Source organism: Arachis stenosperma, chromosome 8, assembly GCF_014773155.1.
Source record: "Arachis stenosperma cultivar V10309 chromosome 8, arast.V10309.gnm1.PFL2, whole genome shotgun sequence".
NCBI classification, from domain to species: domain Eukaryota; kingdom Viridiplantae; phylum Streptophyta; class Magnoliopsida; order Fabales; family Fabaceae; genus Arachis; species Arachis stenosperma.
The window spans coordinates 1,962,474-1,986,924 of NC_080384.1; the positions used below are offsets into that span (position 1 = coordinate 1,962,474).

The 24,451-nt window shown below is 37.1% G+C and overlaps 4 protein-coding genes and 1 non-coding gene across 12 annotated transcripts; 2 read left to right on the forward strand and 3 right to left on the reverse strand.

Annotated features, from left to right (window-relative positions):
* Window positions 1–10,421: 10,421 nt before the first annotated feature.
* TRNAA-AGC (transfer RNA alanine (anticodon AGC)) lies at window positions 10,422–10,494 on the reverse strand. Its single transcript has one exon. It is a non-coding gene; the product is annotated as a tRNA-Ala (tRNA).
* Window positions 10,495–12,067: 1,573 nt separating this feature from the next.
* LOC130944394 (beta-galactosidase 5-like) lies at window positions 12,068–16,831 on the forward strand. 2 transcript variants are annotated; one of them, XM_057872706.1, is made up of 18 exons: window positions 12,068–12,385; window positions 12,463–12,558; window positions 12,638–12,750; window positions 12,845–12,911; window positions 12,998–13,090; window positions 13,221–13,364; window positions 13,435–13,523; window positions 13,620–13,725; window positions 13,811–13,898; window positions 14,091–14,209; window positions 14,314–14,478; window positions 14,571–14,749; window positions 14,843–14,976; window positions 15,042–15,151; window positions 15,243–15,353; window positions 15,443–15,556; window positions 15,622–15,827; window positions 16,013–16,831. In XM_057872706.1, the coding sequence occupies exons 1-18, from the start codon at window positions 12,212–12,214 to the stop codon at window positions 16,164–16,166; spliced, it is 2,262 nt and encodes a 753-aa protein (XP_057728689.1). In that variant the 5' UTR covers window positions 12,068–12,211; the 3' UTR covers window positions 16,167–16,831. The 2 variants fall into 2 exon arrangements, with proteins under 2 accessions (XP_057728689.1, XP_057728690.1); XM_057872707.1 differs by having other exon boundaries at window positions 14,843–14,952.
* A 668-nt stretch (window positions 16,832–17,499) lies between these two features.
* On the reverse strand, window positions 17,500–18,322 carry LOC130944397 (thioredoxin H-type-like). Its single transcript, XM_057872713.1, has 2 exons — window positions 18,088–18,322; window positions 17,500–18,003 (listed from the first exon to the last, which is right to left on the reverse strand). The coding sequence occupies exons 1-2, from the start codon at window positions 18,172–18,174 to the stop codon at window positions 17,740–17,742; spliced, it is 351 nt and encodes a 116-aa protein (XP_057728696.1). The 5' UTR covers window positions 18,175–18,322; the 3' UTR covers window positions 17,500–17,739.
* A 517-nt stretch (window positions 18,323–18,839) lies between these two features.
* Window positions 18,840–20,265, forward strand: LOC130944396 (uncharacterized). The gene has a single exon (XM_057872712.1). The coding sequence runs from the start codon at window positions 19,160–19,162 to the stop codon at window positions 20,036–20,038; it is 879 nt and encodes a 292-aa protein (XP_057728695.1). The 5' UTR covers window positions 18,840–19,159; the 3' UTR covers window positions 20,039–20,265.
* Window positions 20,266–21,227: 962 nt separating this feature from the next.
* LOC130944395 (cysteine proteinase COT44) lies at window positions 21,228–24,451 on the reverse strand. Of its 7 annotated transcripts, none has more exons than XR_009072037.1 (7): window positions 23,904–24,451; window positions 23,427–23,662; window positions 23,185–23,325; window positions 22,668–23,096; window positions 22,422–22,485; window positions 22,211–22,307; window positions 21,228–21,660 (listed from the first exon to the last, which is right to left on the reverse strand). XR_009072037.1 is itself a non-coding variant. In XM_057872708.1 (6 exons), exons 1-6 carry the CDS (start codon window positions 24,379–24,381, stop codon window positions 21,623–21,625), a joined length of 1,386 nt encoding a protein of 461 aa, XP_057728691.1. In that variant the 5' UTR covers window positions 24,382–24,451; the 3' UTR covers window positions 21,231–21,622. The 7 variants fall into 7 exon arrangements, 3 of the variants coding, with proteins under 3 accessions (XP_057728691.1, XP_057728694.1, XP_057728692.1); XR_009072038.1 differs by having other exon boundaries at window positions 21,228–21,675; XM_057872708.1 differs by lacking the exon at window positions 22,211–22,307 and having other exon boundaries at window positions 21,231–21,660.

Sequence of the window (24,451 nt, forward strand, 5' to 3'; positions counted from 1 at the left end):
CACCGATGATGTATTTCAGATGCTTTTCATATTATTCAGTTTTTATTTTATATTTTATTTACCAGTTACTTGTACTTTATTTAAATTGAGTAATGAATTTTGTTTATTTAGGATGTTTTTTGTATGTTACTTACTAGCTTCATGAACTTTATGTAGTTTGTGTACCGAACTTTATTTAGATTGTGTGATGTTGTTTACTTAGTACAGTACCTCATTTCAAGTATAATATAAAGAACGAAATAAACATTGCATTCGATTTATAATAAACAAAATCGACAACACAAATGGTATAACTAAACTATATGACTACAAGACACAACTAGAACAAACATTATAAGCCAACAAAAAACACACTTCTAATTATCCTCTGTTGGTTGGTTGGGACAACCTCTATGGGTATGTTTGGTTTACCTGCAGAGCCTACACCGTTTCTCTTGGTGCTTGACCTCATCCATATCATTAGAAAACTCCGTGGAGACTGGTTGGCCAGTTGCTTTCCTGCGCATGACGGGATTAGGACATAAATGTGTCCCGTAACACTCCGGCCATAGCTTCTTGTCCAGGATCGGGGGAACTCAACCTCGTACAACTTGAACACGGCCTCTTGTGTGTACACTAGATCCACATATGTCCCCCACTCGACATTTGTGGCGGCACAAGCAGCAAGTGAATGATGACAGGGGAAATGAAGTGACTGGAAAAGACCACAGTCACATGTCCCCTCACTCAACCGCACACGGAATAACCCTTGCTCCAACCCTCAAAAGGCTCTAGCTCATCCACCGCAAAGACTAAGGCCCTCCTGTTGCAGTGTGTAGCACGCATCTTCGGGATTCCCTCCCTATTCTTCTTAATAGCTGCCAGTAGCTACTATGAAAACCGATTATTAGCCGCCATTTGGGCCTATGCCTCCCAACCATTTCTGACAAACAACTGCTGCAGTCTCTCGTAAGTGCATCTGATGATGGCTAAAATTGGTAAATATTGTGTACCTTTCAGAACTGCATTAATGCACTCAGACAAGTTGGTGGTGATGTGCCTAAATCGTCGACCACTATCGCAATGTTGTAACCATATTTTCTTGTTGACTCTACCAGCCCAGTCTTCCATCTCTCGTGACAGTGTCCTCAAAGCACCCATGTACCACTCGTACCTAGCCTTACTTGGACCATAAGCAGCATTCATTAGATATCACTTTCTCTCGATAGATTTGAAACGAGACATAAAGTTCGCCACCATGTGCCTCATGCAATACGCATGGAATGCACTAGGAGACAGCCACCCGCTCTCATTGATCGGCTCTAAGTGCAGCCTTGATCACTTGCGATCTATCAGAAATAATCAAAAGCCCTTCACATGTCATCTCAGGTTGGTAAGAAAGAATGACTAGGACTCCATATTCTCAGACTCAACAATTGCAAAGGCCATAAGAAGGATGTTACTGTTACTGTCTTGTGCCACTACAATTAGCAACATACCCCTGTAACACCTTTATTACCAGAATGTCACGCTTCTGACTGCGCTACTCTGATAGTGAGGATATTACGACCACTTCTATATATAACTATAATAAGTAGAAGCCTTTTGTAAGATCCCTAAAATACCCTTACTTCTCTTTTTTCCAAACCAAAATCCTAAACCTAATTTTGACACAACACACTCCCTCACACACAATCACCAAAACCCTAGCCACTCTTACCCCTTACCCAATAGCAGAACAAAAGAATAGAAAAGGAAAAGAGAAGAGGGGGAGAACCGAAAAGGGAAGAGAAGAGGAAGGAAGGGAAGTGGCGCCGGTGGGCGTCACTGCCACCGTCGCCACCGTCATGTCGTCACGAGGAAGGCTAGAAATGACAGAGAAAGAGAGCTGCGCGAGGAGAAGGAGGCGTCAGCGTCTCGTGGAGCCCGCGTTGCCATCGTCACTGTCGAGGCCTTCATCGTCGCCATCCATGGAGGTTCGCAAACAGAGGGAAGACGTGCTGTTCTACCCAGAGCTGTCGTAGGAAGGGTCGTCGTTGTCAAGCCCAGCCACCATCGCCGCCATTTGTGCCTCCGTTTTGCGCCGCCAGATCTGTCACCGAGAGAGAAATAAAACGCACGTGGAGAAAGAAAGGGGTCGCAGGGAGGTTCCATGGCCGTTGGAACTCTGCTGCTGCTGCCATGGCTGCCGTGCCTCTGCCACCAAGAAACGCCTAGCCGCCGCCGTCGAAGCCAGCCTCGCCGTCGTTGTCGTAGTTGCAGATTTGGAGCTTTGAAGAGAGAGGAGTTCCCAGAGAGAGAGAAACGCCAAGGAGGAGGGACCATCCGCTGCTGCGCTGTTCTTGTCGCCGTTCGGATGTACCTGAACCAAGCCATCGTCGTTGCCGCCGGAGTTGTTGGTGCTACTAGAGCTAAACCGTTCCTGTCATTATCCCGATTTCTAGGACTATCGCCAGCTCCATCTTGTCGCTACTCCGGTCCAAATTCTGCGCTCATTCATTTTGTTCTACTTCAATCCTCCTCATCTTGAATTTGGCACTCCGGGTTTGGTATCTTCGGTCCCTTGGAACCACATTGTGAGTAGGCTTTACATTTATAATTGTTTGGCTTTATGTCTATAATTATTTTGATATACGGTGCTTTGAACTTAGTTATACTCACAAAGATTATTATCAAAGGATTTTAAATTGGTTTTACTAATTGATTTATTAGAACTAAATATTTATCCATGTTAAGCTCATTTTAATATACACATGAGACTATATATTTTTATGAGACTATATGTATGTTTGAAGAAGTTTTATATTATTTTAAAGCATTGATTTTACTCGAATATGTATTTTTGAAGTATTGAAATTTGGTTCGTACTCACTTATTTTAGAATTGTGAAAAATGTTTGAAATGCCTTAAGATTGAAAAAATATGATTGAATATGATTTGGATAAGAAAGTATTATCTGATTTGATTTGATTCGATACCTTATATATTTGAAAGATCAAAGATTTGTTGTATTTGAAATTATATGTTTTGAATTGGTTTGGGAGGCTCGTATTAGAAAACCGTAGTTAACGGCGGTTATGACGTTAATCTAGATGCATCTGGCTCAAACCTCATCTAGCAGGGGTGTTGCTAGCCTAACGTGTAAGCCACACGTTGGATCTGTTATTCTGTACGGACACACTAGAGGAAAGGGCTACCCATAGAGGTAACTTGACCATCAAGTCTAATTCATTCTTAGTTTCTTCAACCATGATGTACTTCATGTATATATGATCTTCGACTTTAATTGTCGAATTCTTTTCGATGTCAACGATTTGTGCCAAATTTTTGGCACAACAAAATTCTCCTCGAAGTTTTGGAAGGCTTCGATTTTCATGAAGAAGTATTAATAACTTCAAAACCACCTCTAAACTCAATACAAAGTAGTAAAATTGATCTCCGTCTTCTATATCAATTTTCACAAGTGTATTTTTTATCTTTTACTGTTTGTCGACTACTTCTCCTTTCCTCTTTTGCAATACGCCTAAAACTCATAGTCATATTCATTTTGATGGGTGAGAAAGTCTAACAAATTTTCACCAGCCTTAGGATATATAAATCTTACTTTGAGCAATGTTGGTGTCAAACTGAATTTCTTGATTCACCATCGCATTGACAACAAACTCCTCAAATTCAGCACAGTTCGAGGTCAACTTGCAAAGATTTTTACCAACCTTTGTATTTAGTATCTTGTAAGGAAATCTTAACTTACTTTTAATAGGAAATGCCTTTTCTTCAACTAAGTTAAGAGATTGACACATAAAATGAGACTTGTCTTTTGCTTCGACTGCAAATACATCAGTTTCGACTTTCAACTCAAAATATATTACACAACTAATAAAAGCTACTATTTCTTCTTCAAAAAAGTTCTTATCTTCTTGCACTTTTTCTTTTTGTAACTTTTCGATCTGTCAATCATTGTCTACCAATTGAGCAAGGTCAATAAATTGTTGGTTAACTAGTTTTTTTTCTAATTTTGATGTCAAGTCCATTAATTAATATCTTGACAATTTCAGGTTTTAGAATCAAATTATATCACTTATTTCTCATAATTTTGAATCGAATAAGATAATCTTCCACCATCTCTGCCTTGAATTTTTTAATTGAGAGCAAATCACAGAGTGTAACTTTTAGTTCTCCTATAAAATATTGATCATGAAAACTCTTCTCTAATTGTTTTCATGAATATATTGATTTAGACTGTAAATTTGAAAATCAAGCAAAAGCATTCGCAGTCAAAGAAGAAAGAAAGTATCTCATTTTTAGTTGCTCATTGCTAGCTAGAACTTCGATTTTGACTGTATAGCGAGTCACATGCTCGACAGTCGACTTACCACTTTCTCATGAAAATTTAGTGAGTGATTTTGGGGCTTTGACACTTCTAGGAAGTTCTGCTTGCAATACATGATCAGAAAATGAAGATATAGAATATGGTTGGTGAGTCAACTTTACGTTGAAACCTACCCTATTTAGCATATGCTCGACAGCGTGAAATATTCTGCTTATCAGCTTGTGCAATGTCCCATTGGGCAAACTGATTTTCTCGAGCACCATTCATTACATCATCAGGATTTTGACCCTTATTAATTATTACGGGTGATTGACGACCTTCCAAGTGAGGTTGATGACTTCCTAGTGGATTTGGTTCCTTATAGTTACCCTGAACTGCTCCAATCAATTCATTCATCTGCCTCGTTACTTGTTCAAACTTAGCATTATTATTTCTATCAAAGGGTTTAAGACAATTGTCATCTATTGAGTCAATGTGTTAACTAAACTATAATGACTTTTAGTTCTCCTCTAAAATATTGATCACAGAGTGTAACTTTTAGTTCTCCTCTAAAATATTGATCATGAAAACTCTTCTCTAATTATTTTCATGAATAGATTGACTTAGGCTGTAAATTTGAAAATAAAGTGAAAGCATTCACAGTCAAAGAAGAAAGAAAGTATCTCATTTTTAGTTGCTCATTGATAGCTAGAACTTTGATTTTGACTGTGTAGCGAGCCACATGCTCGACAGTTGACTTACCACTTTCTCCTAAAAATTTAATGAGTGATTTGGGGCTTTGACTCTTCTAGGAAGTTTTGCTTATAATACATGATCAGAAAATAAACATATAGAATATGGTTGGTGAGTCAACTTTACGTTGAAACCTACCCTATTTAGCATATGCTCGACAACTTGTGAAATATTCTGCTTATCAGCTTGTGCAATGTCACATTGGGCAAACTAATTTTCTCGAGCACCATTCATTACATCATCAGGAATTTGACCCTTATTAACTATTACGAGTGATTGACGACCTTCCAAGTGAGGTTGATGACTTCCTAGTAGATTTGGTGCCTTATAGTTACCCTGAACTGCTCCAGTCAATTCATTCATCTGCTTTTGTTATTTATTCAAACTTAGCATTATTATTTTCTATCAAAGGATTTAAGACAGTTGTCATCTATTGAGTCAATGTTTAACTAAACTATGACGACTTTCTGCTATTTGCTGTCTAAAACCTGCTAAGAAATCTACATTGTTAGGCAGAACTGCCCCTGACATTGGTAATTCCCTTGACCTTCTTGAGAACAATGGGTCTTTATGTATTTCAGTAGATTTTGAAGGCATAGCAGAGGTCACACAAGGCACCTCCATTTGTGTCAATATTTGAATCAGCAAATCAATTTGAGTTGATGTTGTCCCTACATATAGTTGTGTCGACATTGACAAAATACTTTGTTGAGGTAGTTGTGATATCATGGGTCCCGATACCATTGGTCCCAAATAGGAAGGATTTGCCATCATGTATTGATATAAGTACGGATTGTATCCTTGTACAAAAGCTTGTGAATTTATTCCAACAATTGGGTTCGACAGAACATTTTTATATACCCCAGGAATAGGTAGATTAGCCAAAAATGGCAAATATTGAGGTAACCCATACATAGTCCAAGTAGTCGAATTTACTTCGACTACACTAGGAGAAGCTACTGAAGTCACATTTGTGTTTTTCATATGCCTAGTCGACCTTCTAGCAAAAGTCATAGGCACTCATGTCGATTTAGTGACTTGTGATTGTGGATATAGTACTATTTCTTCAAAATCGTGGTCTAACCCTTCTGTTGAAAAGGATGATTGAGATGACATAGAAATAGATGCGTTTGGACTGCTATAGGTTATAAATTTATCAATTTACAAACGCATACACAACAACCATTTTAGGCAACCAATCTTACTAAAGTCCCTCCAGACGTGCCAAATTATTTCGCTTGATTTTAGTAATTTTGACAGGATGTCGAATCAGGCTTGTATCAAGATCTTAGTTTGAGAAGCAGATACAACTCTTCTAGAAGAGTGAGCTCGACCTGAAAATTACTTAGTGCTTATGTCAAGAATAAAAGTACGAAATGCAAATAAATTAACATGTCGATTTGAAGTTGAACGCGAATGAAAATAATCGAAAATAAAGTACTTGAATAGAAAAGAGAGAATAAAGATAAAACCGAATAAAATGAAATAAAAAAAATAACTGAAAATAAATGGGTAAATATAAATAAACAGTAAATAAATTGAAATTTAATATAAATGAAAAGGAATTCAACATACTTAAAAAGGAAAACAAAGAAAAAAATTGGCAATAAAAGAAAAAGTAAAGGAAGTAAAATAAAAATGTCGTCTCCAGACACTCACATGCGCTTACACTTCATCATCTTCTATTGCATCGTTAAGATTGAGAATTTGCAAAGTTTGGTGTGTGATGTTGTGTTTTTGATTGAAGTCTCCCTTTTTTTCTGGACTTCTCCAATTTATAAACCATGAGGATATGCTTGCAGAATATTTTTCGCTACCCACGATCTAACTTTCTCCTATTTTTCAGGTCACGATATTGCCTTGACCATAAAGACTCTTGTTCTCCAAGTTTGACATCTCATGTCCTCTCCTTCAATTTCTAGGTCATTACGTCTCCATGTTTCGGATAGTGCTTTTTTGGAAAAGCCACACGTGATTATCTTGTTTCGACTCTTGTGGGTCATGGCTTCGACCTCCTCTTTGGCTTTCATTTTTTATAATAAGTCAAGCCTTTGTGTTAACATTTATAGGAATCGCCTGCTATAATCCTTCGACCTTTATATCATGTGACAATCCCATGTTACCTTTTTCTTACTCACAATGTTTCAATTTGACTTTTAACAAAGTCAGTGCAATCACCTAATCAATGATCATAGTTGAACTTTTATAATATCAAAATTTTATGCTAACAAATTTATTATTGATAATGTTCTTTAATAAAAAAAATGATATTTTTTTTCTATCAAAATAATTTTTCTCTAATATATTTATGGTATAATATTATATTTTTTTCATATATCAATCACTTTAGAGGTGCATAAGTAGCTATTTGTTATGAAAATTCCTATACTTTAATATTATTAAAAATCAAAATCAAAACCTTTAAAAAAATAAAAATAAAAAATAGTGTTTGTATTTTTTTTACACTTCTTTTATAGAATATAAAAGTAATTTTTCCCCCAATTCTTACCAGCACTTTTAATATTAAAAGATAATACGTATAACATTCTTCCTTAAAAATTTAAAAAGTTCTCACTTTTATATTTTTTGGCCAATTTACAAACTCACACGGTCAGACACATGACACACCCCTATGAGATTTCATATAAGCACTATTTTTTATTATTATTATTATAAAGATTTTGTTAATTGTCCTAATGATATAGGTTAAAGTATAGCATAAAAGAATATATTATAAAAATTATTAAAATATTTTTTTATGTTTTTTTAAAAAAATTATTATTATATTTTTAGAATATAAGATAGTTAAATTCTTATTATAAATATTTGGATTTAGTTAATATGTGTTCTAAGAACACATGGTACATAATAAATTTATTATTAGTAAAATTTTTTAAATATTTTCATTTAATAAATGTAAAATAAATATATTCGAAACTTAAATTTACATAATTTTAATAAAAACTTTCTTAATTTATAAATTTAATATGTCATCTTAGAGTACAAAATAAATAAATCCTAAACATTTTCATGGTTTACCATTTTTATTTTCATGTGCCGAAAACAGTGCACAGTTCTTTCTCTGGATCTGACAAGTACAGAAGATTTACGATGCTAATTTTCGCCCTCGCTCATACTAGCGATGTAGAATTCAATGGAGAAATCAATTTCATCAACAATCCTTTCTCTTTCGAGAACAAACTTTGGTCACCTTCTAGCAAGTCAATGAGTCTACGTGTCGGATGCATGTTGGATCGTCCGACACGCGTATTTGTTATGTCCAACCATATTTTAATAAAAAATAAAAATTTCGCCGAATACATTTGAACACACTTAAATACCATCACTTATTAGCGTGTCTAGTGTTATTCTTAACATGTAATTTTAAAATAAATTTAAAAATAGTATATATTATTATTTATTAAAATAAAAAATATTTTAAATATTTTATATAATTAAAATAAAATTTTAAAAATAATTAAAAAATTAATTTAAATTTTAATATCAATAAAATATCAAATATTATTACGATTTATCTAAAAAATACTTTACTTTTTATACATATACATATCCTTGTGTCTTATAAAATTTTAAAATTCGTGTGTCGGAGTATGTTAGGTCATCACGTATCGAATCCGTGCATCGTAACAGTCTAGTATAGGATATAGGTTCGAATATTTTTTTTTTGGTTTAGAAACGGGGTAAAAAACCCCAAAAGAAGAGAGACCTAGTTACAAACTAAACGGGGCAAAGCTATCCCTTGCTCATCATTAGACAAAAAAGCTACTACCTCATTTGGAGGAGTATCCAAAAAATGGAACCCAACATCTAATTCTAAACTTTTATGCGCCAGGCAATCAGCACATCTATTGCCTTCTCTGTAAATATTTACAAAAAGAATGTTCCATTCCCTGTTCTTCCAATTGTGAATGTTTCTGATCAACACATTTGGGTAATTTTTTCTATCTTTGGGGCTGTTGATACTCTCTATGACAACCTTTGAATCACACTCCACTCTAACTTTCTTCAATCCCATAGTCCAAGCCAATTTGAGACCCTGATCTATTCCCCACAACTCTGCTTTGAAGGCAGTGCAGCTACCTATGTTGAACGAAAATTCTCCTATCCATTTACTATTCTCATTTCTTAATAAACCCCCGCAGCCAGCTTTTTTGGTTAACCCATTCATAGACCCATCAGTGTTGAGAGTGATCCAATCACTAGGAGGGGGGTGCCATCTGATGAGTTGTTTTTCTTTGGGTCTTCTGTGAATTTTTTTTTGCTTCTTATCAAAAGCTTCTCTAATCTCTTCTACTTCCTTCAAAATCTGCAGGTGAGGGTGGGGTGGCCTCCGATAGTTCTGCTCGTAGACCTCCCGATTTCTCCAACTCCAAATCTTCCAGACGGCGACGATGAAGATGTCTTTCCACTTGAGGTTAGGGTTTATATTCAATTGATTAAATAAGTTGAATTGTGTCCATTCTTCAAAATTGAGGGCAAGAAATTTAGGAATTTCTTTTGGGTTTAACAAATTCACCTAAATCTGCGTAACTCTGGTGCAGTCTCTTAAAGCATGAAGAGCATCTTCTTGTTTTCCGGCACAAAAGGGGCAATCTCCTTGTCCTCCATACATTCTGGCTTTTCTAGCATTGGTGAGCAGTCTGTTATGACACATTTTTCAGGCAAAAAGTTTTGCTTTTTGCGGCCCCCTCCAATCCCATATGGTCATCCAACTCGATTGGTATGGTTTTGACCACCTTGCCAATGCCTTGTAGGTCGCACCAGTGGAGAATTCACTATCCTCCGAATGAATCCAACCTAGTCTGTCTTTTCCATTCGCAATCCTTGGTGGAGGGTGTGTTAAGATCTTCTTAATGATATCTTCAGGTAGGTATCTCTGGAGTTCTGTTAAGTTCCATTCTTCGCTTGCATTGCTCCATTCCCAAACTATGCTCTCCATGTCTAAATTGTTCTGTATTGCAAATGATAGCAGGGGTCCCACCTCTTCAACCCAATAGTCAGTCCAGAATTTGGTGGAAAGTCCATCTCCAATAAGGGAGAAAGACATCTCGCTGAATCCGGGCCATAACTTGACTAACTCTCTCCACAGGTATAAATCTAAACTTTTGGCACTTGGTCGAACATTTTGGTTATCTTTGTATTTGTACTTATTGAGATATTCTACAAGTTTTTTTTTTGTTTACACCAAAGTATCCATCAAGTCCGAAACCCAATAACCAATTCTTGGGTAGAGACAGAGCTTTGTGCCAACGTATTCTTATTCTACAAGTTTTTATTGGGCCAGAGTGGATTCATCTTCTAAATGGGTCGCCTTCAGGTCCAGAAAAATAAAAAAGGGTCGGCTTCCAGAAAAAATAAATGGAGATGCGGGGTATCGATCCCCGTACCTCTCGCATGCTAAGCGAGCGCTCTACCATCTGAGCTACATCCCCACGTACAATGCATCTTTATGTCAGTGAAACTTCTGTCAGCGAGGTGGCAGATACATACAATCCATAAGGCCATCACCATGAGCTTATATGGCCGTTGCGATGTCTTGCCTTATTCATTACCTGCTTCATGATTATCGAATTTCGGAACGGCTATTTAATTTAATTTTTTCAGAGGACATAATGAGTCATCATAATTATTGGGCTGGTTCCGTTGGAGATGGGCCCACTATCTGTAAACAAAAGTATCCGTTGACCAAAAATTAAAAAAAGAAGCTGGCAGTTTCACAGTATGGGGGATGATATAGTGGTGCTGCTGCAGTCACTTTATGAGATCATTTTAACACATGAATCATGATCTTCATTTGATGTTTAGGAAAATAAAGTTTCGCACCGACGTGAACGGAAAAGCAAGAAAGCTCAAAGTGCACCAACCTCGTATCTTTGGAGCTAGCTCAGGGAGACAACAAATATCGATGAACCATCAATAAAATAATAAGCTTACTAAAATGGTAATGTAATTGCAAGTTGTAGTTGAATTCGTTCTAGCTTAGTGCAAACATGTTGGTAATTGAAGCAAAGTATAGCTTAGTGCAAAAATTCATATATACTATCTCTTTGTTTTGGAGACATAAGATCTCACGAGAAATGGAAATAATATATATAAGTACTTTTTTTTAGAAAAGCAACATAATTTAGAATGTCAAAAAATCATATAAATGTATATATTTGATTGAAGTTTATCCCATTGATGCCATATTTGTGCTTATCTGTCTATTTTGAAAATCGGCAAGTAGTGACTAAAAAGACAATGATTTAAAATTTTATCTCTTTTATTTCTATTCTTAATGTGCCATGCTGTAAATGTTTCCTAGAAATTAATAAGATGGAATAGAAAGCAACATTTGGACAAGTTTTTTCACTCATTTTTGACATTTGATAGATTTAGTTTGGAGCTAAGACTATAAAAGAAAATTAAGATGTACCACAAAATGCAAATAAATAAAATGGAATGCTTTGGTATGAAACCGCATTACACAAACTAGTGTTAGTAAGTTGAGCAAAGTATGGCTTGTGCTTGCGTTTCGATTATCTTAATAAACAAAGGAGGGTCCCTATTTGGCGTAGATTTAAGGGCGGAGAACACATGGGACTTCACAGTGGGGTACAGGACATACCAAAAAAAGAAGTCACTTTCACAGAAAGGAACAAATGAATGACTTTTTCTTTTTAATTATGAAAAGTCTCACTTTATTGCAATTTAACCTGGAAAGCTAAATAACGATGATCTTCTTGACTACTTGTATGTATCATGTATGTAACTAAGACCGAGCAGCCAACAATGCCAAATGGCAATGCAATGTAACTAAGAACTAATAAATATAAGAGCAAAACAAGACAGTATTTGTATTTCAAATAGAAGAATGCTAGAAGTCCATTACAATTTATTATTTTTTATCACTAAAAAACTAGAATAAAAAAATTGAATTTCTTATAGTCCTACCATTTCTCTTTCAGATATAAAGATAATAAGTTACACTTTCCAACGACATCAAAGAGAGTGAGAGGAAGGAGTAGCATAATAGTTTAGGCTGAAGCACTGTGTTTCAGATCATACACCCAAGACATAAACCACCACCCACCAACCACCAACCATTAACCACCACCCAACTTTGATTTTTTCAAACTACTTTCCCTCCCTCCACTCCATCAGCAAGCAATGGGAACCAGTACTTCAGTTTCAAAGAAGCTAATGATGTTGGTAACTGTCTTCTATTTGGGTTTTGAGGTGATCCATTGCAATGTGACCTATGATAGGAAGTCCCTTCTCATCAATGGCGGAAGGAGAATCCTCATATCTGGCTCCATTCACTACCCAAGAAGTACCCCCCAAGTATGTTCCTTCTAATGCCCCCATTCTCTTCATGCTACTTGCTTCTTTCAAATGTCACATTATATGTTTATGCTTAGATGTGGGAGGATCTAATCCGAAAGGCCAAGCACGGAGGCCTTGATGTTATAGACACTTATGTCTTCTGGAATGTCCATGAACCTTCCCCTGGCAAGGTACTACTCCTTAAGTACTAACACTACTCCTTATCTTCCTTTTCACTTAAATTTATTCTTTTATGATATTGGATTGCAGTACAATTTTGAAGGAAGATATGATCTAGTAAACTTCATTAAGACAGTGCAGAAAGTGGGGCTTTATGTCAATCTTCGCATTGGTCCTTATGTATGCGCTGAGTGGAACTTTGGGTACTTCCACCTTCCATATCTCTTGGGATGTTTATATTGTCTTTGTTTGTTTTATATCCATAAATTAACTTGTTTAGTTTCTTTAATGGAGTAGAGGATTACCTGTTTGGTTGAAGTATGTTCCTGGGATTAGCTTCAGAACGGATAATGGGCCGTTCAAGGTTGAACTTGAACTTCAATTCATCAAAATCTAAGTTAGCTAACTACCAGATAGATAACTGAATTGACATTTCCGATTTTACTTCAGGCAGCAATGCAAAGTTTCACCCAAAAAATTGTCCAGATGATGAAGAGTGAAAATTTGTTTCAATCTCAGGGTGGTCCAATCATTCTTTCTCAGGTATGAATATGCAGTTCCTTACAATGTAGTATATTATATAACTGAAAGTAATACCTTGAGTAAATCAATAATACTTAAAGTGAAGATCTAAAACTTTTATTGTCTTCTCCACTTATGTTGTTTATTGGAGATTGAGAACGAGTACGGTCCGGAGAGGAGGGCAATGGGAGCTGCTGGCCATGCATACATAAACTGGGCTGCAAAGATGGCTGTTGGATTGGGAACTGGTGTCCCTTGGGTCATGTGCAAGGAAACTGATGCCCCTGATCCTGTGGTGAGATTGCTTGATTCATTTGTTCTTCAGCTTTTCATGGAGGAATTATCCATCCAATTCTTCACTGCAGATAAATTCATGTAATGGCTTCTACTGTGATGATTTCTCTCCAAATAAACCATACAAGCCTACCCTCTGGACTGAGTCTTGGAGTGGCTGGTAGGCTATTCTATCTAAAAACTTTGAAGCTAGTGTAGAAACTTCTGATAATTTTGTTCCTTTTTTTCTTGTTTCTTTTCCTTGTGATCATAAAAGGTTTACTGAATTTGGTGGTCCAATACATCAGCGACCGGTTGAGGATCTAGCATTTGCGGTTGCACGTTTCATACAAAAGGGTGGCTCATATGTTAATTATTACATGGTTGGTCACCTCTTTTGAGATTTTTTTTACTCCCAATTTGATACACACCGCTTCCTCCCCTAAAAACCTGAATGATAAATGACAGTACCATGGAGGAACTAACTTTGGACGTTCAGCTGGAGGCCCATTTATTACTACAAGCTATGACTATGATGCTCCAATTGATGAATTTGGTACGAATGTCACAAATATTATCATAAGAGTATTCCTTGATTTAATGCATCATAATTCTAAAATTAAATTATAGATGTAAATGTTCTTAAGAGTAAAATTGACTGCTGTACTATTACTTTCCTTTAGTCTGTTGTAACATGTAACACCAAAGATAGTTTAATGATACATGTTATAACATTCATTATGTTTAGGTTTGACTAGACAACCAAAATATAATCATTTGAAGGATCTTCACAAAGCTATCAAACGATGTGAGCATGCTTTAGTTTCTTCGAATCCCACTGTTACTTCATTAGGAGAATATCAGCAGGTCAGTTTTTCTGATATTGAGCAAATTCACTCTTCTACTTATATTGTGTTTATATTAGACAAACTATCAGCAAAACCCACCACCATGTATCTGTGAATTTCCAGGCTCATGTGTTCTCTTCGGGGAATGGAGTATGTGCTGCTTTTCTAGCCAATTATCATGCACAATCTTCTGCAAAGGTGATGTTCAATAACAAGAACTATGACTTACCTCCTTGGTCCATAAGCATCCTCCCTGATTGCATAACCGATGTGTTCAACACTGCCAAAGTAAGATTAAGTGATCGAAAATTCGAAATGGTATTTAAGTATTTTTTTAGTTGTACCAAGAAGTTGATTGTATCATTTTGCCTTTCATGAAGGTGAGAGTTCATGATTCAAAGGTAGTAATGCTGCCTATCATTCACAAGTCATTATCATGGGAGACCTATGATGAAGATCTATCTTCTCTGGCTGAAAGTTCAAGGATGGCTTCTCCCGGACTCTTGGAACAGCTTAATGTTACTAGAGACACCAGTGATTACCTATGGTACATAACCAAGTAAGTAGCTTGAAATTAAATGTTTTTACATTTATTTGGAGGAGGGTTGGTTGAAATAAATGCTACAAAATCTGTTTGGCTTGCATGGTGCAGCATGGACATAAGTTCAACAGAATCATTTCTTAGAGGAGGGAATAAACCAAGCATTAGTGTGCAATCTGCAGGACATGCTGTCCATGTGTTTGTAAATGGACAATTTTCAGGCATGCCATTAATCTTGCCACTTGGTAGTTCTCATGTTTGAGCTTTGCTGAATCAAGCTTCAACAATATGAACTAAATTGTGTTTGCAGGGTCGGCTTTTGGGACTAGGGAACAGAGAAGTTGCACATTTAATGGCCCCATCAACCTACGTGCTGGAACAAACAAAATAGCACTTCTCAGTGTAACTGTTGGATTACCGGTTAGTTCTTCTTTGATTCTGAAACCATCTTGATGAACTTCACCAACTCCGTTGTAAGTTTTCAATTTGATTGGTTTCCTTTTGTTGTAAGAACGTTGGCCGGCATTATGAGACATGGGAGACAGGGATCACTGGTCCAGTTTTGCTCCATGGTCTTGATCATGGACAGCAAGATCTGTCATGGAATGGATGGTCATACCAGGTCATAAAAAATGTTGTGCATGTTTGGCTTTTCTTATATATATACTCACACACTTCAAATGCTAATTACTGTTTGTTTGTTTTCACTAGATTGGACTAAAAGGAGAAGCTATGAATTTGGTCTCTCCTGATGGGGTCTCATCTATTGATTGGTTCCAAGAGTCTCTAGCTACTCAAAAACAATCTCAATTGAAATGGCACAAGGTAAACAAGAGTTTCTTTTAATGACTTGGGAGTTTGTACTTTAACATGATAAATGAACACTTCAGGCTTATTTCGATGCACCGGATGGAAATGAACCATTGGCTTTGGACATGGGAAGCATGGGAAAGGGTCAAGTATGGATTAATGGAGAAAGCATAGGAAGATATTGGATGACTTATGCAAATGGTGGATGCAATTCTTGCAGCTATCCTGGGCCATTCCGCCCCGCTGTCAAGTGCCAACTTGGCTGCGGACAACCCACCCAACGATGGTACCACTTTTCTTCTTTACACAATTTTCAAGAAAATGCCACTTTCAGAGCCATTGATAAAGTATTCTGGCTTAAGTTTGTGTATTACTTTAGTTGCAATGTGTGAGATCCAATGTTGCTATATTTAAGTACAATAAGATCACATGTTTAAGTTTGACCAATTAATTATGTTTGGAATTTGGCAGGTACCACGTGCCTAGGTCCTGGCTAAAGGCAACAAAGAACTTGATAGTGGTGTTTGAAGAATTAGGCGGAAATCCATGGAAAATATCGCTGGCAAAGAGAACTGTACATACTCATCATGCTGCAGCTAGTGAAGACCCCAATTCAAATAACTGAAGAAACTGTCTCCAAGGGTTTAGTTGATGAATAAATTATACCTTTAAGTCAACTTCACTTGGTAAGTGGTGAGATGTGTCAAGCTAGCCATCTCTCCCTTTGTTGATGCAAAATATGTTATGTGGCCAAATTTATATATTTCAATATTTGTCATATAACTTGTATTTTTGTGGGAAGATGATAATTCATTCATTTTCAATGTAGTAGCCATTCATTCAATCACTTTCAAGTAATATCCAAAGTGACTCGTGACGTGAGAAAGTGACCACAGTACACGCGATCCTCGTTGTTACCCCCATGTGTTGTGAACTATAGAGAGATATTTCACCAATCATGATTGAATGAATGCTCTTGAAGCTTCCACTTGTTGGTACCGTACCGCCATCTTGTATCCCATATTTGTGCTTGTTTCATAATATTGAAGTTATCCGCAATTTCCATGTGTTATTAGATAATGAGTCATATTTGTCCTAGACACATAACAATCTTACAATCACGTGGTTTATTCCATAGGAATAGGAGGTAAGATTGATCAGCGCAGCTGTAAAAACAATATTATATTCCAATTGTTATAGTTGTTAAGCCACCCTGGGAGGTTTCCAGCACCGAAAAGACATAATTACCAACATGGATTAAGTAGAAATACACAAAATGAAAAAAAAAAAGGTACTACATTTAACACAATTCTAAAATATTAAATTTGTAAGTCTTTCATATTATTTACCCTTTATTTCTTCGTATCTTGTTTATTTGACTGCGTTTGTTTAAAAAATAGGACACTAAGATAAAGATATAAAGATACAAAATTATGTTTGGCTGATAAAATATAAACAGAAATATTATATTCAAAGATATTGAATTAATATATTATATTCATCTTGATAGGAAAGATACTGAGACGCTAACAAAAAACATAATTTATTTTTTTTTCATTATTTTTATTAATTTTTTATAATTATACTTTTTATTAATATATTTTTTTCTAAATTTTTTTAATAAAAAAATAAAAATAAATTAAACTTTTATAATTTATTTTAATTTATTATTAAATAAAATATAAAAACATTAATTTTTGTATTTTTATTTTTTTATGTCTTATTTTTATTGTGTTGTTTTGTCCCATTCTCAAAACCAAACGCAATTTTTGTGACTATTTTCTTCCGCGCCCCCCCCCCCCCCCCCTTCCTCTCCCCCTCTTGTTACTCGACAATAATCAATTTTTACAGAAACAACCACCTTTTGTACGATAGTACAAGGGATAGAGTAGGCTCAAGTCCTCTAAGAATAAAATTAGTAGGTAGTAGATGGGATAAATTCAGAATAGAAGGGGGTGTTTTGATAAATGATATAATGCTCATTTAATTTCAACAACAGAGGGGTTACAACTTAATCACAAGTAGGATAATGCAACGGTGCATGTACTACTACCAAGTCCCGATCTGACTTAAAATACAGGTAATTAAAGTGCAATGTATGTGGGTAGAAATTGAGCATCCAAAACTAGTACTAGAATTATTCATCACTTATATTTCAGATAAGATGGCGATGACGAAGTCATGTATGGAAAGATGGTTCAAGCAGCAGCAGCAACATGCTTGGTGATAGTGGATTGAAGTTCGTCCTTCTTAGCGCCAACGACCTTGTCTACTAATTTACCTTGTTTGATGAAGAGGAAGGTTGGCATTGCCTCAATTCCCCACTCCTTAGCCACAGTCTTCAATTCATCCACATCCACCTTCAGGAACGCCACATTTGTGAACTTCTTAGCAAACTCCGCCACAATTGGGGCAATGAAGCGGCACGGCCCACACCAAGAAGCTGTGAAATCCACTACAACCTGCCCAAAATGTACCATAACATTATTAGAAATAAATAACCAATTATATATGGATACATGAACAAGGGAACAATAATTACGAACCAGTTTGTTGGAGTCTTCTGCCTTCTTGAGCTGATCCTTCCACTCATCCACGCTGTGGCAACCGATCACTACTCCTTCCTCCGCCATTTTTCCTCTTCTTCTCACAACAATTGGATTCTCTTCTCTTCTTTTCTTTTCTTTTCTGTCGATAAGATGATTCCGGCACAAGCTGTGTGCCTTCTATATATATATTCGAAAATTCAACACGTTCCACACGCGCTCTCTGTTTTGGACACGCTGCGTCATGGGTGAACGCAGAGGAAGCCAATGTGAATACGACACATTCACATTAAACATTATTATCTCATCTGCTTCTTTTCTTTTCATTAAATTTAGTGGTTGGTCGGCTTTATTTTTTTGGTCGGCTTTAGTTTATTCAATCATTTGAGTTAATCTATTTCGTTCCAACAAAAACATAATTTACTATCAATATCATCAATTTCAGATGGGATCTAAAAACATCGTAACATCCGTGTCCATAAATAATACATGTCAGATTTTTTGCAACAAAATTTCAAGAGGTATATGTCCATGAGTAAACATTCAGTTCATAGCCCATGATTAGTGTACTGTCGTGTTGCAATTTTCTCTTGGTTTGTTTTGGGCCTTCTAGCCTCCAACGTAGCCCAAATATAAATAATTCTGAAAGTGACGAGTGGGGATTCCCACGTGGAATATGCAGAACCACACGGAGCCGATTATCCCATCCACACAAAGTGAGGCTTCCGCTTAAACCACCAGATTTTGGAAAATCTATCTACTCTGCTCTCAACAGTCAACTGGATATTTTTTTTTTATTTTTATTTCCAGAGATGAGAAGCACTAGAACGAAGTGCAGTGCGCAACAGTGTCGCCTGACTAGTAATTAGTAATTACAGACACTTATCACACTAATCAATCACTAAGCCAGAGAGGGTGCGGTGGACTGGATTGGAATGGAAATGGTTATGTGGCAACAAGAACAAGCAATGCTAACCACATAGGCCATTCGATTAACTAACGCCAATCAATTATCCTTCATTTATTCCTTTATTCCAAAAGTCCAATTTGGAAAAACAAGGAAGAGCCGAACATGGCATTCCTACACTTCATCCCTTCACCTTCTTCTTCGTCAAACAACCCCTCCTTAAACCCCAACGCACCACTCTCTTCATTCCGTTACTGCAACAACCCTAACTTCCCACCAAAACCGCACCACCTCCATGTCGCCAACCGCCGCCGCCGCAAACTCCTCTCTCTTCTCCGCTGCTCTGCCTCCTCCTTCTCCGAGAAGCACCACACCAACTCCCCCAAGTCCGACGACGTCGTCGAGCTCCCACTCTTCCCTCTCCCACTCGTCCTATTCCCCGGTGCCATCCTCCCTCTTCAGATCTTCGAGTTCCGCTACCGCATCATGATGCACACTCTCCTCCACACCGATCTCCGCTTCGGAGTTATCTACACGGACGCCGTCTCCGGCACCGCCGAAGTCGGCTGCGTCGGCGAGGTCATAAAGCACGAGCGCCTCGTCGATGACAGGTTCTTCCTCATCTGCAAGGGCCAAGAGCGGTTCCGCGTCACCAAGGTTGTGAGGACCAAGCCCTATTTGGTGGCGGAGGTGACGTGGCTGGAGGATAGGCCTTCGTCGGCGTCGGAGGACCTTGACCTGGAGGGGCTTGCCGGCGAGGTGGAGACTTTCATGAAGGACGTAATTCGATTGTCGAATCGGTTGGGCGGGAAGCCTGAGAAGGAGGTTGGGGATTTGAGAAGGAACCTGTTTCCGACGCCGTTTTCGTTCTTCGTTGGGAGCACCTTCGAGGGCGCACCCAGAGAGCAGCAGGCTTTGCTGGAATTGGAGGACACGGCGGCGAGGTTGAAGAGGGAGAAGGAGACACTGAGGAACACACTCAACTACCTCACTGCTGCTTCTGCGGTCAAAGATGTCTTCCCTTCTTCTTCCTCTTCCTCTTGAGATCGCATAGTCTTAAACAAGTTAGTTCTTTAGTTAAACAAGGAGTGTGATTAATTATAGTTAGAATATTCTCTTTCTCTCCTTATATATATTGGCTGCAAAGGGCAAAACGCCAAGCTATTATTGCATATGTTCTGTTTTGCTCTGAAACCAACACCACCATGAACGTATTGGAAAAATCTGTAAATTTTTTTTGGTTATATTTTTCCTTTCCTTTATATCCTTAATCATCCTGCCTTAAAAGTTGTTTTGATTTTGTGATGCATGTTAAACAGAATAATAAATACAATTATTGTATTTGTATGAACCAAAGGAGGAGGAAAATCAATCAGACGTATGATATAAAACTACACTAGTTCTTCTTGTTTGTAATTAAGACATGCTAACAATAGTGTTAAATAACAAGAAACTAATACTTGAAACCATAATGGGATTTCATCACAGGCAAGAGTTATTAAATCAATTTAGCAACTGTACAGCTACAGGCTAATGGGATTATCTTTACCATCCGGTTAATTTTGAATCAGCTATCTGGCGTTAATATTGCTATCTGAAACTGACAGCATTAGATTATCTTTTAGAGTAGTTTGCTGCTGATGTATATAGCCAAATAGGACTACTGCTTGTTAGCAACTGCCACATCAGTTACTATATTATAGGTGACTCTGGTAGTAGCAATCTGTCATGTTAGCTTGTAACAAGTCTCGATAACAATGTTGATTGTTGAAATATGCTAAGGAAATAACTGCTATTGGCAATTTTCATAATCTTTTTGGTTACATTGCTTCATGGATTCATCATTGATTTTAGTTGTTTATCAAACACATAATCCCCGTATGTATGCCGATATAAATGTTCTTCCTGGTTAACCTTGTATGACTTCTTGCAAACATTATTGGCTACTGAGTGTTGTTGCAAGGTTGCTAAAAGTCTAAGGATGGTTTTAAGGTTATTGTTTGCGTTATAGTTGAATACCCTCTGTAATAGTTGACCTTAAATGAAATGATAATTCTTAAATCCTTCATGTTAATTTCTGTGATTGAGCTGTATTAGTAATAATGCTCTTCGCTTTGCAATCTCTTCACCCATATGCTCAATGGATTACTTATTTATTTATTTTAATATATTTGCTTCAGAGATTTTAGTCACAGCACATTTGGCAAAGGCCAAAACAAATAGGGACAAAGGGAGTAAGATGAAAGGTCAATTACATAAAGAATGTTTTTTTGTTAGGAAACAAATCATTAAGTTAACAACTAACTATTAACGATATTAGCATGATTTGTTTGGAAGAAAAGGTTATTAACCGCTTTGCCGTCCAGCGAGAGTAAATTTTGGCAATCAACAGAAGTCTAGAACATACAGAATTTTGGCAACTTGCATTTAGTTTACTGTATGAGTTATGACATATTACCAATTAAAAGGGATTGTAAGGGCAAGTATAATGTCTTATACTCACAAGAATTACCTCCCTGCATGTATTTTCACCAAGACGAAGAACAATTGCTTTAATTTATCCAAGTTGTTCTTATATGGTAAGAGCTCCGAGGTATATCTCGTCTTAGAGGGAATCGAGTTTGTCTCTTATACTTTGGCAAGAAAAATAACACCAAGGTAGATACCTGCAAAAGATAATTCTACGCTCAAGTTAGTATGAGAAGTATATCAGAATAGTAAAATTAGGAGATAAAGGATAATTTATATAGAGATTAAATTATAATTACATTGATGTTATGACCATTTGATAATTTAGTCATGATAATCATTAAACTTGTCATTTACAAACTCAAAATTAAAGCAAATAAAACCAAGTCATTCTCATCATGTATAACGGATTAAGCTGAGTTATAGCTTGTATAACGGATCACAAGTAATTATGCCTAAAATCCAATTCACACAGTCTAAATGAGTTAAACTATGGAAGGAAGCAGTGGAAGCTAGGTATTCCACTTCCCCTAGAGTGAATGGCGTTTCTGGCGTAGGGAAGCCCGCGATAACCTTCCAACTAGAACTCAGCTTAATGAAAAGGGGCCGAATGGCTAACCAAGAGAAGATAGCCCCAGCAACTTGGGAAGCAAGTTATTCAGATATGTTTTCATTTTCGGAATTGACATAAAAGAATATAATAGGCTAATAAAACTGAAGGCTCCAAACATACGATGATGTACTTACTACTTTATCCAGTATTACATTCAGATTGGGAAAGCAATAGCTATATCCATATCATCCATTTGTAAAATAATTGTGTTTCCTTCCAAGCCCTAAAAATCTGCTACATAGTATAACAATAATGACTCCTTAGATACAAACAAGATAGGAACTAAAATGACTTAATGATACAAATGGATGACATAGAACATTAACCCTTAACCAGAGCTCCAACCTCTTGACCTACGGATAGAGTCTTTGTTCTCATATGCCATCGTTGTTGTCCCATTCGAAACTCTCTGGAAGCATACAGACAGTTAGTAAGCATAAATCAAAATTTGCAGCCAAGAAAACATAATAATCAACTAACATGATTGATCTTAAAACTTGTTAATAGCATAACTTAGATATGATTAGAGCATGAGAGTTTGCACAAGAGTGGTAGTATAGTAGGTAACAAATAAGAGCAGTTCATACAAACCTTAAGACATTGAGCGTTTCTTATATCACAAATAGGATAATCCTGAGGGCAACAATGGCTATTGTCCTTACAGCACACAGCAGAGTCTAACCCACAGCATTTGTATGATAAGCACAACCCAAGAACACGCCACGAGCAGCAACAGGTTTCCGCTGCTGGACAGTAAGTAAACAGATTACATTTTGTAGGACCTGGTGGTGGCGGAGGAGGAGGATTAGGCGTCGTCTTAGTTGGATACGAAGCTAGCATGTTGATGCCGCATATCCCTTGAGAACCGTTGTTTCGCACCATGTGTATGTAACCATTCATTCCCCATGATGTTCCCCACGAGTTCTTAACAATCCAATAATCTACTCCGTTCTCTGAACCATACCCTACAATCAACACTGCATGATCCAAAGCAGTTGAACATGGTCCGGTGAAGATACCCTATTGCAGAAAACAAAAAAATGATCAACATTTAATTACGCAATTTTTAACAAAACAAAATTATACATTGTTGAGCAACAAGACCAACCTGAGAGTATAACTGAAAAGCCCTAGCACTGCCACATATGCCTACACTTACAGGCTGGGTTGCAACAGCCTCTAGGAGCTTCTTCTCATTACTTGGGAGCACATCAGTATAACCATCAATTGTAACAACACGCCTCTTCATCTATTCATCAATATCAATTGAAAGAAAAAAAATAGTTGCAATCACAACTTTGAGAGGCTACCAAGCACAATCAACAGTTCAACATTTAAGCGAGTAAATACCTTGTTCTTGTTGCAAGCGGCATCATGAGCAAGGAATGGATAATCGCTCTCAGTGTCGATTCCGTGGTTATCAATCACAAATTGATAAGCATAGTCCATGAGACCACCTTCACAGCCGCTGTTGTATTTTTTATCACAATCAACCAGTTCTTGTTCAGAAAGGCTTTCAAGGGTCCCTGTCACAATCTTATTTATACCTTCAATAGCTCCTGTTGCAGAGAACGCCCAACAAGCCCCTACATAATAGTAATATATACTCATCACTCAATCTCTCAAACATATATATAAGTCTGCATAGTACTAAAAAAGAGCGAGGGAAAAGCTTTTCCTTTCCCCCAAAAGCTGTAAATTTTATTCCTTTGGAATAAAGCAAAACTAAAAGGACAAGTCTTTGTTTGATGGTGATAGTGAAGTAAGATTCAAAAGATAGTGAATCCACAGGAAAGCATGAATTGAAAGAAAAATGAGGTAGTGTACCGCAGCTTCCTTGGTTTTTGACGGGAGTAACCGCCCCTTCATTTCTCCAATCAATTGAAGAAGGAACCTGACGGAGGATATTATTGTCATTGTCATTGTCATTGTGATAGAGGGGCTGGTGATCTTGACGATTCTTGAATCTGAGGAAGGAAGAGGAAAGAGCGCCAAGATGAGAGGCCTTGAATTCTTGGTGAGTAAGATCGGCGAAGGCGTTGAGGGAGAGGGTATAAGGGGAATTAGCCATCTGGTTGTGACGCTGGACATAGTCATAGTTGTCCAGGAAGACCTTGAGGCGGTAGCTTCTCTCTTCGTCGGAGGAGTATGTCTTGCCGTGGTGGTCACACCAGCTCCGGAATAGTTGGGAAGTGTCGGAGGAAGAAGCAGAGACGAGAGTGACGAAGAAGAACATAAGAAGAAGGGAGAAGATGTGCGAAGCCATGGTTTCACGAAAAAATAGGGGCAAAAGGACCATAGGCATATTATAAGCCTGCTTCTTAACTCTGACCTGACCTTTGTAAACCAATCACAAAAATGAGAAATGAATGAAA